The sequence below is a fragment of the Canis lupus genome, chromosome 33 (assembly GCF_011100685.1).
Source record: "Canis lupus familiaris isolate Mischka breed German Shepherd chromosome 33, alternate assembly UU_Cfam_GSD_1.0, whole genome shotgun sequence".
Lineage (NCBI taxonomy): Eukaryota > Metazoa > Chordata > Mammalia > Carnivora > Canidae > Canis > Canis lupus.
The window spans coordinates 19048426-19064339 of NC_049254.1; the positions used below are offsets into that span (position 1 = coordinate 19048426).

General features: G+C 40.5%; 2 protein-coding genes across 2 annotated transcripts in view; one reads left to right on the forward strand and one right to left on the reverse strand.

The window, feature by feature from the left end:
- Positions 1–11996, reverse strand: part of DRD3 (dopamine receptor D3) — a 42860-nt gene extending 30864 nt beyond the window's left edge. Inside the window, exons 1-2 of the mRNA XM_038582866.1 lie at positions 11626–11996; positions 4425–4729 (exon numbers count right to left, since the gene is read on the reverse strand). Coding sequence (XP_038438794.1) covers positions 4425–4694 — 270 coding nt within the window. The 5' untranslated portion in view covers positions 4695–4729; positions 11626–11996. The remainder of the gene's footprint in view (positions 1–4424; positions 4730–11625) is intronic.
- The window catches only part of QTRT2 (queuine tRNA-ribosyltransferase accessory subunit 2), a 144593-nt gene that overhangs the window by 85463 nt on the left and 43216 nt on the right, over positions 1–15914 (forward strand). The gene's annotated exons all lie outside the window — the stretch shown is intronic.

The window sequence follows — 15914 nt, forward strand, 5'->3', positions numbered from 1 at the left end:
TTTCTGTCTTGGTGTGAATGGTGTGGTGCACACATGTGAGGTCTACAGCTTGCCCTATGTTGTGGATAATGTCAACACATAGAAGGAAGCTGAGAGAACTGTAGAGAAATGGAGCTGGGATCCTGCTCAAACTATGCCTGCAGCCCACCCTACCACAGGACTTTTAAAGAACAATGCATTCTGTTTATTGTTTAAGTCAATTAGAATTAAGTTTTCTTTTACTTAATGTTAAAAGTGTCTTAACTAAGATGTTTATAGCTCACATTTTTTAGTTATCAAGGCACTTTCTCCATTGGCAATGGTGAAGCCTAACATCAAGCTATGAGATAGGTTAAATATGCTTGTCACCTCCATCTTATTCCCTTGATTCCAAGACTTCTGACGCCCAGTTCTGAGTCTTTCTCATAGCATAATGCTGTGCAGGGTAACATTCATCCTGGTGAATTCCAGAAGCACAATGTCCTATGACATTTTATTTGTCTATCTCACAGCAGTTCCCCATACCACGTCTTCTTTTTAAGTAAAACCCATATTTTCACTTTCTTTTCTATCCTCCCCTGTATCCTTCCCTTATGATCCAATTTCGGCTAATTAAACTTAAGTGAAGTCCCTTAGGGGATGCTTTGAGGCACTCCAGGCAAAGGGCTTTTTTTTTTTTTTAAGATTTTATTTATTTATTCATGAGAGACAGAGAGAGAGAGAGAGAAGCAGAGACATAAGCAGAGGGAGAAGCAGGCTCCTTGAGAGGAACCTGATGTGGGAATTGATCCCAAGACCACGGGATCATGACCTGAACCAAAGGCAGATGCTCAGCCACTGAGCTACCCAGGCGTCCCAGGAAAGGGCTCCTCCCGTTTCCTTCTTTGCTGTCCTCACCCATCCTATTTATGAATACTGCCATGATGCTGAGGGCCATGGCAGCCACCCTATGAAGAGCATAAGGAAGTAAGCCAGTTTGCCACGGGTAGAAGAGATTGGTCTTTCATGACACCATGGGACAGCTGAATCAACACCAACAACCTTCCTCCAGAATTCTGGTTGTGTGAGAGAAGTTACTCCTATTTGTTTAAGCCATGCCTAGTAAAGTTTTCCAATGTTTATAGCCATACACACTGGTGCCTGGAAAAATTAGGCAAATTTCCTTCGAGGGAAGGTATCTGGCCAGTATGAGCCAATATTTCCTTCAAAGAAGATAGATGTATTCAAATCAAAGCACAGGAAGCTGTGAATTTGGCAGTTAATGTGGCTACCACATGGTGTTCTCATTTCTGTGCTGTCCTCTTGGGGGCCCTCAAGCCTACAGTGGTCTCTGTGCTGTGGTCAACACTGCATCCTTTCCTCTTTCAAGGGAGCTCTTAGGTATAAGCTTGTAATTACTAGGCCAGTTACTCAAACTGTACCACCATTAGATAAGTTAGTGAGAATAATGCTGTGCTCTTCTCTGAGATACATTCATAGTCCCTTTAAGGGCTCAAACTACTCTTTTCTCTCATTGAGATACCCTATCTGCTTCTGAGGTCCACAGAAAGCAGGCAAATATTTAAGGTGAAGAAAAATAGAGGGATCCCTGGATGGCTCAGTGGTTTAGCGCCTGCCTTTGGCCCGGGGCATGATCCTGGGATCGAGTCCCACATCGGACTCCCTGCATGGAGCCTGCTTCTCCCTCTTCCTGTGTCTCTGCCTCTCTCTCTCTCTCTGTATGTCTCTCATGAATAAATAAATAAATAAAATCTTTAAAAAAAGAAAAGAAAAATATATACTGTGGTGGGTTAGAGAGACCTGTCCTTTGGATTAGAACCTTCTAATATCTTAACTGGTTGTCTATTAATTAGGGCTGCTTTAAGTCATGTTCTATCTTTTATTGAGAGTCCACCTTAGTGGACTGTTGGCAAAGTGGTACAGAAATATTAAGTTGCATTGACTAGAGCTTTAAAGCAACTAGGGAAGACCAAAGAGGTCCCAAAGCCCATTTCCCAATGGAGCGACGTCTCCCAAATCTGCTTTATATGTTTGTAGACTTATTTGACCATACTCTTCATTACTGAACACTTGCACCAACTAACCTATTGGACGGAATGCACATTGAATTTTGTGAGGGGGAACCAAGAGCTCTACCAGAGCTCATCTCATAGGGGAAAACTCATAGATCCAACCTGCAGAGAGTTCAGTAAGCCTTTGGCAAGATTTCATGCTGGCTCTATGTGGGCTCAGTTGCTTTTCTATGCTCATCAGAAGGGGGACATCATCAATTTTGGCAGGTGTGGCTTGAAGGGGATGCCATGGGTGTCTACTGTGGAAAAATCCCCAGGTCAATATCCTACACCAGTATCTATAGAGATTTTCCAATGTGGTCTATCCAGAGTCCTGGAAGCAACCACAAAGGGACAGTTGAGTGGCTTTGTTATAGATACCAGATGACTGGTTTTATTTCAGAGGCAATTAAATTAAAATGTTTATTAGAGTGAAATTCCTCATCCTGTATTTCTTTCTGACAGTCAGCCTTCTGAAAGACGTGAGAATCCTTGTAATGTATAGGTGTGGACCGAAACACTTTGAGGTGTGGGATGATGGTGTTAGGAATCCCTAACTAATCCATACTAGTTTGTAGCACTTGATCTGCCTTAACTCTTGAACAGAAATATCATAGGTGTCTAACTCCTTTTCAGTCTCATTATTATTGAATGTAAAAAAGATAAACAGCTCAATGAAACAATAGATATGGCTACAGATGGTATAAGCAGGAATTGCCCATCTAATGCATACATTACAGAATGATTCATTTAATCATTCATATATCAAATATTTATTTAGCATATATTATGTGCCAGATAGTGTGTTTGGACTACAGAAAAAAAAGAACAAAGACATAGCTTCTGACTTCAAGGTTGTCTCAGTCAGTTTGGGTTGACAGAAAAGTCAAGATAATTGCAAGATCTTTTACAATCAGGATTATCCTAACTGGGAAAAATTAATGCTTTTTGTTCTCCTCCAGGTCTTCCCTTAACCTTTATATCTATCCCAATCAGCCCAGATGTTTTTCTGCTTTTCGTTTCCTTTTCTATTTCCTTGATTTCTCTCCTTTATGTTTCCCCTTTGAGATCATAAGTCTAATTTTAGTTCCCAATCATTCTTTAATAGGGATACCAGTCTAGGCAGCCTATGTTTGAGGTTTTTGCTCTCCTGTGATATGTCATACTTAATTAACTGTCACCTTCACTATTAATATTAACTGAGATATTAATTTGATGAATTTTAATTTCTCTTAATCATAGCATCATTTTGATCCTTCATTGGATACCTCTTTAAAATGATGCATGGTACACAGTGCACGAGAGACATATTAATAGTACATTAAAGTGTTTTTAAAAAACTCTTTAGTAATTGAATGTTTTCTCAGTAAGAATATCTGTTCCTTGAACAGGTGTAGGCACCCTGATTCCTTTGTTAGCAAATGGATGTTTTGTCTTGATCACCTCCTGACTCTGTTTTGCACTTTCAAATGAAAATACTTTCACATTTAAGAAATGTTTCCTCTCCAGAAGAATTCTCCAGGGTCTGCTGCATTATCTGACTGGTGAGGGCTCTGTGCTATTAATGGAGGGATCAAAAATATAAATGTGAAGGTTTGGTCTGTTTGGTAGCAGAGTCTGTAGAGAGCTGGTACCCAGGAGGAAAGAGCTGAGTCTGAGGGTAACTGCACTATCAAAAGAAGTCTGATCTATTTGCAGACTGTTTTTTTTTCTTTCTTTTCCTCTTATTCATTAAAAAAATTTTTTTTTGGTTTTTCTATAATTCCTACTGCATCCCCCTCCACCCTCACCGTTGTCCCACATCCTTCCTGTGCATCCCCACCCCTCTATATACATTGAAATACTGATAAAGGTGCCCACTGACTGCCTCCCCCAAGCCCCCACATCTTTGAGATGTGATTGGCACAGAGATTGAACCTGACGCAAGGGGCACCTGGGTGGCTCAGTGGTTGAGCGTCTGCCTTTGGCTCAGGTCGTGATCCCAGGGTCCTTGTATTGAATCACACATTAGGCTCCCTGAAGGGAGCCTGCTTCTCCCTCTGCCAGTGTCTCTGCCTCTATGTGTGTGTCTCATGAATAAATAAATAAAATCTTAAAAAAAAAAAAAACCCTGATGCATTTTTAGGATGAGTCCCACCGCTCTAGTCCAGTCACCTGGATGCTGGAGACCCAGGAACAAAATCATTCCTGGATCCTTGGTTCTAATGTGGGCAAGTGATGTTGGATAATGGCTGCTCTCAGGCCTTCAGTTCCCTCATGAAAGGGAGAATGACAGGAGCTCTCTTTCCTTCTTAGTCCTTGAATCATGGCAGGGAACATTTTGAGCTCAGAAGGCCAAGAACTCAGGGAAGACAAAGACAAGTATGGTCACACAGGCGGCTGGGGCCCACTCACCTCCAGGTATACCACCCAGGGCATCACCAAGGTGGCCACCAGCAGGTCTGCCACGGCCAGGCTCACCACCAGATAGTTGGTGGTGGTCTGCAAAGCCCGTTCCTTCAGCACGGCCACACACACCAGACCATTGCCGAAGATGATGGCCAGGATGAGCGCGCAGTAGGAGAGGGCATAGTAGGCATGTGGACGGGCCCGGCTGGCACCTGTGGAGTTCTCTGCCCCACAGGTGGAGTTGATGTTTCCACTCAGCTGGCTCAGAGGCGTCATGGCCCAGAGGGAGAAGAGTGACCCTGGTGGATTTCCTGGGAAGAGACAGAAAACAATGTCGGTAAAACTTGATTCTTGGGAGATTGGCTGCTTTGGTACATTTTTATGTATTGCTTCAACAAATACTTATCAAGCACTTCATACTATTCTAAGCACTGGAAATACAGCAATGAACAAAAGGGATACACATTCCTGCTGTCATGTTGGGGCCCACTGGGGGAGGAGAGTACAGTAAGAAATAAGATAAACAGAGGATGTAGTATGTTTGATAATAATAGGCATTTTAGAGAACGATAAACCAGAGAAGGAGGTAAGGAGATGGGAAGGATTATGTGTGTGTGCGTAGGATATCTGAGGGCAATTTTTAATCAGGGTATTCAGGTAGCCCTTGCAGAGAAGGTGACAACTGAGTCAAGACCTGGAGGACATGAGGAAGTTAACCATGCAGGTGTCTGTCCAAGCAGAAGGGATAGCAGGTACAGAGGCAGGACAGGCTGGTGTGTGGAAGGCAGCATGGAGACCAGAGCGGCTGGAGGCAAGTGAGGCAGGTACAGAGTGGAAGGGTGTAAGACTGAGAGATTGTGCAGGGCCATTGAACGAGCTGTGCTTGGGCTCTGAGTGAGACGGAGAGCTGTTGCAGGGTTAGGATCCCAGCTCTGCCACTTGCCACTGTTGGGCCTTAAGCATGTTACCGCACCTCTCTGAGCTTCATTCTCCTCCTCTGTAAAGTGGAAGAAATAATGGAATCCATCCCACAGGGGTTTTGTGAGGATTAAGTGAGCTATTAAATATGTAAGACAGTGAAAGGTATGATCCCTAGAAAGCTAAGTGTGATCTCTTTTTCTATACTGGTCTGTTTCTCTTATCTTGCCATTCCTCTTGCCTTATTTCCTCTCTTCTCTCTTCTATTGTCCCCATTTGCCTTTTCCCATGCCTCCCTCTGTCTCTTCCTTTAGTTTCTTATCTTTCTGTTGTGTCTTGTGTGGGGCATGGTAGGTGTGGGATGCTGGCTTGAGAAAGACTCAAGAATAATGGAATATAGAGGCAGGGCAGTGGTTTTTATATTTAGGGAAAAGTCCATGTGTGGAATTTTATTTGAAACCTCCTAATTTTAAAAGATTGGTACCAATTAAAGAAGTGTTTAAACCCTATGAAGTCTCTTCTCCCCCCACCCCCCAAATCCCACATCCATAGGCCAACGGCCCATGACCATAAATTTTAAACCTCTGATGTAGCTCAAAGCTCTCACTTTTCAAATAGAGGATTTGAGACCCAGAAAGATGAGTAACACATCTTAAGTCACAAAACTTATTAGGGGCAGAACTAGCATGATTTTTCCAAAACTCTCCTTTGGCATCTGAAAACCATAACAACTGTCATGTCACTATCCCACTAGGATGAACTAATCCTCAACCTGTGAGGACTTTGGAGTTAGGATGGGAAAGGCATCAGAGCCCATCAGCTGCCTCTGTGACACCAGACTGTTGGGGCCAGCACTAAAGAAGGGACTCTGGGCTCTTACAACCAGGTCTGTGTGTGTCTGGGGTAGGGGTGGCGGTGGGGAGGGAAGTGACAAAAATCACCATGTCCTGTAGAAAAATATGGAAATGCCTGTGCATTAAAGCCTTGTGTGCTGGTAGAGGGGCTCCTGTCCTGGCATCTGTGCTTTAAAAGGGTCCCACTCTGGACCCCCTCTATTATATCCTCCCCATGGGATAAGGTCATGCCCTCCCACAGTGCCAAGGAGCAGGTCCACCAAGAGTCCATACTCTCATTCTAAACCACACTCTGGGCACCAAGATCACATAATTTTCTGCCCAAACTGCATGGAGTCTGTTTCCAAGGCACAGATCCTAATCTGGATCTGTCACCCTGAGGGTAGACTGTGTCATTTGTCTTTGATGCCCCTGAGCTCAAGAGGTAGCTCTTTGGGGGAGCTCAGATGAGTAGCTTGGGCACACCCTGAATGGCAAGGGAAGAGGATGGAGTCCCTGGGGCAGGATTTGGGGTGGAAAGTAGCTTCTCCTGCCCTCTCACGTTTTGTTTTGAACTCTTAAGAAACCCAGGAATCATAATTTCAAACCTGGCCTTCCAGATGGTTACAGAAGTATATTTTTCAAGGCAGGAGTATTAAACATTTTATTCACTGGTTTGTTGGCTATAACTAAAATACTTAGACATGGAATATATGGGCCTCCATGGGAACACTTGCTCTAGGCCCTGGCAGAGGCAGAGGCTGGCTTGGTAGCCAGGATTTATTCTCAATCCTGGTATCTGAAGCTCTCCTTTGGTGAGGGAATTGGCCTAATCATGTATGTCATTTTGTGCCTCATTTTGAATAGTTTCATCCTGGAATGTGAAAGTGTTAAAATGAACAAATGATTGTAAGGGGCTGACTTGGAATGAATTCAGAGAATTGTTTTAAAGAAAATTGTTCTTTATCTTGGCACACTGTTTGTACTCAATATATTTTAAAACATAATAATAGTTTTTGATAATAATTATAATTTTCTCATTATTTGGAAAGGGCAGCTGCTACCCCAGAGATAGCAATGCTGCTGCCAAGAGCTTTTTGAAAAATACAATGGTTTCTGATTGTTCAAGGATATTTCTACCTTTGAGGCCAGCTCAGACCCAGAACACCTTTCTTTCTGCAACTGGACCAGTTAGGAAAACAGTGGCTGGAAATCAATCTTTCATGGAGTCTGTAGTTGGCTAATGATGGCTTGGGCTCATCTTGCCTGTCAGGTATGATGGAAGCAGAAAACCTTGGGATATTTGTTACCATCTTAGACTTTTTAGTCTGTTGAGGTTTGACAGCTACTTAAAAATAGTACAGGTCTGTGTCAATGACTAATTAAACAAAAGAAAACCCTCAACCCTGAAAATCAGTTGTGTGCCTGCTGTTGGAATCATAATTGCATGGATTTCTGACTTAATATTATTTTTGCTTTGTACCGTCTCTGGTCTTAGGTTCTTTAGAGTAGAGGGTGGGTGTAAGTCTTGGTTGTCCAAGCCGTTCCTGATGAGTTTGTGTGGGGGATGGAAGCAGTAAGTGAATGAGATGCTGGATTGCTCTCTGCCTCTCAGCTAATTGTTTCAACTTTCTCCCTCCTTAGACCTCTTTCTTTCTTTCTTTCTTTCTTTCTTTCTTTCTTTCTTTCTTTCTTTCTTTCTTTCTTTCTTTCTTTCTTTCTTCTTTCTTTCTTCTTCTCTCTCTCTTTCTTCTTCCTTTCCTTTCCTTTCCTTTCCTTTCCTTTCCTTTCCTTTCCTTTCCTTTCCTTTCCTTTCCTTTCCTTTCCTTTCCTTTCCTTTCCTTTCCTTTCCTTTCCTTTCCTTTCCTTTCCTTTCCTTTCCTAGCATTGCTTATGTAACACAGAGCTGGGTTGGGCTTTTTCCTCTCTTTCCCCCTCTAATAATTATATTACCAGATAGCAAACTTGTTTCAGGTAGGAAGAAGTGGGAAGCCTGGAGAATTTTAACTTAATAATTACTCTTTAAGTAATTCATACAGATAACCTGGTCTCCTCATCAGTAAAATGAGGATATCATGTGGACTCCATGGGGTTATTCTGAAGATCAAATAATATTATATATGTAAAGTCTTGGCACTACTGACAATTTGGGCTGGATAATTCTTTTGGGGGGCGAGGGGACATTGTCCTGTGCATTATAGGATGTTTAGCAGCATCCCGGACATGTAGTACTCACCTTCACCCAGGTTGTAACAACCAAAAATGTCTCCAGATATTGTCAAATGTCCTTTGAGGGACAAAATTGTTCTTCCAATTGAGAATCCTGGCTCTAACATAATGTCTGGCACAAACACTTGAAGTACTGTTGTTTTTATTTTTAAAGGGAAAGTGGGAATAAGTGAAGGGGTCAAGTAAGCTACAGTTGCAGAGTGGCTAATGGACTTGGAAATTAGGAGGTTACTTGTGACCTCAGCAAAGAGTGTTAGTAGTTAAGAATGGATGGGGGGGCGGACGGTGAGAAAGTGGAGAAGGCAAGGACTAGAAGATTATGGCTGGTCTTATTCTTTTAAGATTTATGATACATAACACTACTTACAAATTTTAATGAGCCTTTGAACTTCTTACAAAGTATTGATTTATCTTGGTCTTTAGAGTTTATTCTAGCATCTCTGAAAGTGAGTGCATAATTTATTTTAAAAAGCAGAGGGACAGAGAGTGGTCAGGTCCCTATCTGCAGTGACATACATCCTGCTTCACTGATATTCAATCCCTTGGTGCTGAGGGACATTCTGCCTGGAACATTTGTAGGGCACCTCCTCGGCAGTTGGTTCCATATCAGGCGTGTTAGGAAGATACTCATTAAGGTATACCAGGTTTTAATGATTTGTTCCTCTTCCTTAAGTATTGAATTAGGCAAAAAACTAAACACTGTAAAGCAAAGACACTTGAGTTCTCAATCTCCTTCTGAAGACAGTAGTCACCATCTCTTCTGTTTTCTACTGTGTACTAGGCACTAGTGCTTTACATTATTATCTCATTTTAATATTTATAGCAGCCCTTGATATCCCTTTTTTATAGATTAAAAAACTGAATCAACAAGAGGTTCAGTAACTTTCTCAAGAGTATAAATGTATAGGGACACCTGGGTGGCTCAGTGGTTGAGTGTCTGCCTTTGGCTCAGGGCATGATCCCAGAGTCCGGGGATTGAGTCCCACATTGGGCTCCCCGCAGGGATCCTGCTTCTCCTCTGCCTATGTCTCTGCTTCTTTCTGTGTGTCTCTTGTGAATAAATAAATACAATCTTAAAAAAAAAAGATTATAAATGTGTAGGGGGCTGTATTGAGCCTAGCTTTGATCTTGGGTCGCCTTAAATATCAAACTTGAAGCTTATTCAATGTGTCTGTGTTGGGGGTGGACATTGATGTATGGAGTCGTTTCCAATTAGAGATGATTTTTCCTAACAAAACACCTTTTTTTTTTTTAAACAAAACAAAACAAAACAAAATACCTTAATAGCAGGGTTCTATGACCAAATCTTCATTTGTGTCATAGAACCCGGTCTTTTGCCACCAATTACATACTGACCTCTAGTCTGCAAAGCTTTTCTGGTTCTGGGCTTCAATGCAGACTTGCTAAATTGTCTGAAAAAGTTAATAATTAGAGCTAAATTTTATAATCATTATCATATTTAAACCTCACAACAACCTGATAAAGGAAATAGGTGTTATTAATACTCCCATTTTGCAGATGAATAAAGTAAGTAATAGAGAGGTTAATTATCTTACTGGGGTCATACAACAATAAATGATGGAGCTAATTCAACCCAAGATCTATCTGTTTCTAGACCTTATGTTCTTAACTACTCCACTATTGGGGTGAGGAACAAACCTGAAATGGAGACTCATTTTTAAACCTTGCTTTTTCAGAGCACCTGACCAAGCTCAGTGAAGTTAATGCAGGTGCACACTGCACATAGAAACAGTGGGAGTTACATTGTCATTATTATTAGAGGTAGTCTTTAGCATTTCTATGGCACTTTATTCTTGAAAATTGCTGTGTAGTTCCCTTTTTTTTTTTAAGTTTTTTTTTTTAGTTTAGTTTCCTAATGAAGATTCACAAATCCATTAAAATACATAGCAAATTTATATATTTGAACGTATTTACAAAGAAAAACCATAGCTGGCCAACGAGATCCAGTAACTAAGGTTATATACATTTCTTCTATAATTAAACCTGCCCCATAAAGCAGAGAATTCCCACTTTTCATAACAACTTTGATCACCAAGAATTTTATTATTTTAATCAGAGATAAAATGGGAACTCAATGGATCAATCAATAAGCAAATATTAACCAATGGCAAACTTCAGTGCATTAGATATTGAATTTAATAATGAGTAAGATCTATTTGGTATTTGCTTTAATTCATATTCCATAATAAGCAGCCTTCTTTGTAGATGCTTTAATATCAGGCATTCATTTGGATACTATTAGTATTTTCCTTGCTTGACACCCCTGCTCACTACTAACCATGCAGCCCTTTGAAAGTGTTCAACTAAAAATAAACAAGAATCTGAGCAAAAATCTTTTTCATATCATTTTTGCTTCTCTTAGGCTACAAGAGATCCAATGGTGTGTCAAGCAGTGATTCTTCACTCACCCAAGGACAGACATCTTACTGACCTTTTAGTATCAGTAAGCAAAGGGCTTCCCCTATAAAGTGCAAACAGGCATGCAGATTGAGTTTAGAATCCAAGTTCCACTTTGTTATTGCTGCTTTATTATTTGTGCGTGCATTTTGATAGTGTTCGATTAAACTAAATGCATGAACTGGAACAAATGCCTAATTGCATCAACTTCCATTGACCCAATAAGCTACAATAAGTGATGAAAGTCCAACAATTAAAAAACAACAATACCCTCAAAATCATATGCTATTATTAATGAAAACATACACAATCATCATCTCAAGTACTGCATATCTCTGTTGGGAATAATTGGATTCTGACTTGGAAACAGCCTGACTTTAAATAGACCATTGAAAACAGTGCCTCTCCAAACCCTCAGCCCTGGATTACCAGGATGCTAAATTGGGGAGTTTAAAATAACAGACCCTTACAATTAAGTAAGACCCTTAAGGGGAATACAATCAACTTCCATACAAATCCCAGGGATAGTAACAGCTTTTTATTTTTCATCTTTTAATTCTGCCTTGATATAGCTTCTAGAGCCCATGAGGATCTAATTTTGGGAGAAAAAGAGAAAGAGAACAGGTTTCTATTGTTAAAAATGAGGAAAAAATGAAAACAGTTTCCTCAGGGTTTCAGGTTTTTAAATAAGAGGGGGTACAGAGTTTTAATGCATATTCTTAGAGAACCACAGAACCCCAAGCTGGTTAAATAACCTTCCAGGAAAATGCTGTGTATTAAATTAGAAACAAAAAAGCAAAATTACTTACCCTGAAAATTTCTTCTGATTTCTGGAGACTGTGGAGTTTAGCACCTCAGCTCCTGCAGTCACTTACTGACAGCAGACATGCCCAAGCAAAGCAAACTTTGTCTTTCCAAGGACACAGAAACTGTGGAAATGAACAGAAAAAAAAATCACCCATTTTTGCCTCTAAGGTGAAATCACTTGTGGGCTGCTCTTACAGCTTTCCTATTAGACCTTACTGCATGCTTCATAGCTGCTTTCAAATTCATGCGTTTTCTCTAGAGGATTTGGGAGGGACCCTAAAACTGGTCGGTGCTTGGGTCAGCCCTTCAGAGGCACTGTCCTTGGTGCTGAAAGCGAGGTACCGCAGGCACAAGCAGGATCCGTTTTCTATCGCTCTCCTCTTTTCCCTCTGAGCCTCTATCTGCTGCGTGCTATGCTTTTTTAGTACATGTGTGTTTTCCCCCCAGTGCTCTTTTTATCCCACTTATTCCACTGTCTTTCTTTCTGTGCTTTAATTTCTCTTGAATAACTCCAACCTTCCTCAGCTTAATTGCCAGGGCAGCTTTTGGTGGGTGTAAAGATGATTGGTACAGAAAAAGCAACAGATCAACAAATTGATACCACAAGTGGTTAATATAAATCCGTATAATTTAAAATACAATTGACAGAATAATTGAACTTGGAGGTGTAAGCCTGTCTGGGAAAGAAGGTTAAAGGAAATATATTACAGTGGAAGCAAAACCGAGGCATGGAATATAACTGGTAATAAAGATGAGATAAGCTTAATACTGTGAGAAATGTTAAATATTTGTTTAACAGCACTCCTTGCATTCAAAGAACTTTACAAAAACATTTACCGATTCATTTTCACTGCTCTTCTGGGGTATACGTGAGTAAGTTTTCTTAACTCAACTTTAGAACTGGCTGAAGTGGGGGGCAATTAAGGGCAATGTCAGTAAGTCAGTTTCTGAAGCAGCCCTAGAACTTAATCTTACTATGGTCACCTGTTCATATAACATCTTACCATGGAACCCTACCTATTCCCTGTTCTCTTGTTTTTGAGTTCTTCTTCCTTCAGACAGGGTGGGAATTCTTTCACTCCTTTCTCCGCCAGCAGTGGATGTGCTTGGCAGCTGCTGTGCACACTGTCATGGGGAAGCTAGTCCAGGTTGATTATGTTGGAGACCTCTACTGGCTGAGAAAGAAGCAGCAGCAGCAAGGTTTAAACATGGCTCTTGCTAACAACCACATTAAATGAGCATATACTATTAATCGGTCATTTTGATGCACTGTCTTGTTTAATTTTTTCAACAGTCCTAAAAGGTAGGTACTATTTTTACATCCCTAACTTACAGATAGGAAAGCTGAGGCTTAGAGAGGTTAAAATAATTTTTAAAAGTGGAGCCCAGATTTGGATCCAGACGTCTTAATTCTGGAGCATGTTCTCTTAACCACTGTGATATAATTCTTCAAAAGGTGAAAAACTGAGATTTCCCAGGAGACTGACAATGTGTCATAGAGAATAATAATTATAATGACAAAAATGATGATATCATTGATACAATATTTGTATGGTGACTTAGAATTTATAAAGCATTTTCTTTTTTTTATAAAGCATTTTCTAATTCATATTCTTGTCTGCATCTTACATAAATCCTTATGATGCCCTTTTTACATAGGCTGTTATGGATTGAACTGCATCCCTCCACCCCCCCCCCCACTCTCACCCCAAATTCATATATTAAAATCCTTAGACTCAGAATATGACTATACTTAGAGATAAAATTTTTGAAGAGTTGACTAAGTTAAAATGGTGTCCTTAATCCAATCTGATTGTTGTTTTTATAAGAAGTCAAAGAGATACCAGGGAGACACACAGAGAAAAGGCTGTGTGAGGACACAGCAAGAAGGCAGCCATCTGTAAGCCAATGAAAGAGGCCCCGGGAGAAACCAAACCTACTGACATGTTGAACTTGGACTTCTGGCCTTCAGAACTGTGAAAAAATTAATTTATGTTGTTTACACTACCCAATCTGTGGTATATTGTTATGTCATCTCTAGGAAACTAATACAGAGACTTACAGAGATTAGACCCCATATCAAAGGTTGCTAATGATTTACAGTGCATACATATATTATGTGGCATAATGGTCCGGAACATGCCCTAAAACCAGAACTCCTAACTTGAATGTGAACCCTTAGTCTCTTCTTTTGGTTAGGGGATCAAGAGAATATGTACTGTCCAGGGCTGGCATGTCTGATATACCAAATTAGAAACAGTGTGTGAGTAGATTGAAGTAGAGTTGTACTCAAAGTACAAGGTCTTGGGTGCCTGAGTGGTTCAGTTAGTTTGGCATCTGACTTCTGCTCAAGTCATGATTTCAAGGTCCTGGGACTGAGTCCCGCATCAGGCTCCATACTCAATGGGGAGTCTGCTTCTCCTTCTCTCTCTTTCCCTCTGGCCCTAAGCCTGTTCATGCTCTCTCTGTCTCTGTGTCAAATAAAATCTTTTAAAAACCTTTTTAAAAGGCAATCTTTTTTTTAAAAAAGTTCACGGTCATAACTGCTTATTTTGAGTACCATAGTGCCACCTTTGAGGACTCTATGTTTATCTTCTTTAACACTTGAAGATATTGTGTCTAATGATAATGGTGCTCTGATAATGCATGAATGTAGCAAGGAAGGCCACATTTCTGAACTTTCTGTGTTGGGATCCCTTAGTGTATCCCACAGGGCAGCTGTAAGTGTTGCTGGCAAAATTTCCCTCAGCATATTTGTAATGCCTTTTTTGGGCAAAGTTCAAAGGAAGGTAACCAGGGACAAACATTCTAATTCTAAGCAGGAGCAATGGATCGAGGAGTTAACCACCATGCCCAAAGTCACAGATCTAGGCAGTCACCTCAGGCTGGATCAGGTGTCTCTCTGGTAGACTCTCTGACTGCTTTGGTGGATAGAAGGGAATTGGTGTAGGAAATGAAAGGGGGTGGTGGTGAATGAGGTGGTCCTTTCTCTTAGGACATCAGTGTAGGTGAAGATCAGCAATTGCTCCTTTTAATCTGGCACTTTTCACTCATACAACATTGAACAAGTTTAATTATTTTAAGTAAATGGAACTCTTATTCATGATTGGCATTGAAGATTTTGAGATCTGCCTTCTGGGAAGAACTCCAGGACGCCTACAAAACAGACATGCTTGGGCAAAAATCAAGAAAAATGCAGATCATTTTCCTCATCTTCCTTCCAGGAACCCATCTCAATAGCATGACTGGAACATTCTCATGTACCAGCCAACAGTGCTTCATGAAGGAAGTCTTTATCTTTTGAACCTGCAATGGGAGTTTTAGAGCAAGAGTTAAGAGGCGATGGGTTTCTAATACATAGGCATGCTCAATGGTTTTGTTTCAAAGGGAATTGGTGTGAATTTTATGATAGAAATAATCTTTATCATTTTTGTGATTACTGTTCCAGGGTAGTAATTGTTTGGTTTCATCACTGAAATCTTGCTTTCAGCACCAAAGGTCGAGTGCAACATGCCTTTTTGCACCACTTTAAATTTGCACAGAGCTCACCAGCAAGACAGTGCGAAAACCAAATATGGAGGTGTGGGGAGCCAATTTAGAGGGCCTTGTATGAACAGAGGGACATTTTGTTTCCATGTCTCACCATAAGTAATATTTCTCCCTAGAACTGGAAGATTCAATTATGAGGATCTTAAATTGCATGAGTACCTATCTAGCCCCTTGGTGTGCTTTTCACTGGAATCAGACCTCATGTTGTAGAGTGCAAGTTGGCAAATCTGGTAAACGGTCCTGACAGTATGGTTGCTTCTTCTTGACCCCAGCCCCTATTCCTCTCCAATGACACTGTGGTCTTGCCATAGATGAGAACTGTCTGAGAAAGACTTAGGTCTTATATTTGAATTCACTCTGCTGCTATCATGAATTTTTTTTTGAAAGAAAAAAATAGCTCAATTCATTAATTATTGGCCAATACAAAGCTTCAATCTTGATTCCCTTCTACAAAAGAATGACAGTAAATAGCATATTAGGCTTCACAACCAGTCAGATTGGTATCCGCTCTGCTTTTTTTTACAGGTACCAGACTGAGGGTAGGGAAGAAAGTGATATTTGTCTTTATATTCAGATCTACTGTTCTATGTACTTGATCCTACTTTCTTTTTTATACCTCCTTCTTCACTTTTCCAACTATTTTCTTCTACCCTGTATCAGATAATCTTTTATTCTTTTACCTTTTCCTCAATTTCTTCCAGTGTATTCTATATTTCTTTTCTTCTTCCCCAAAATTCATATA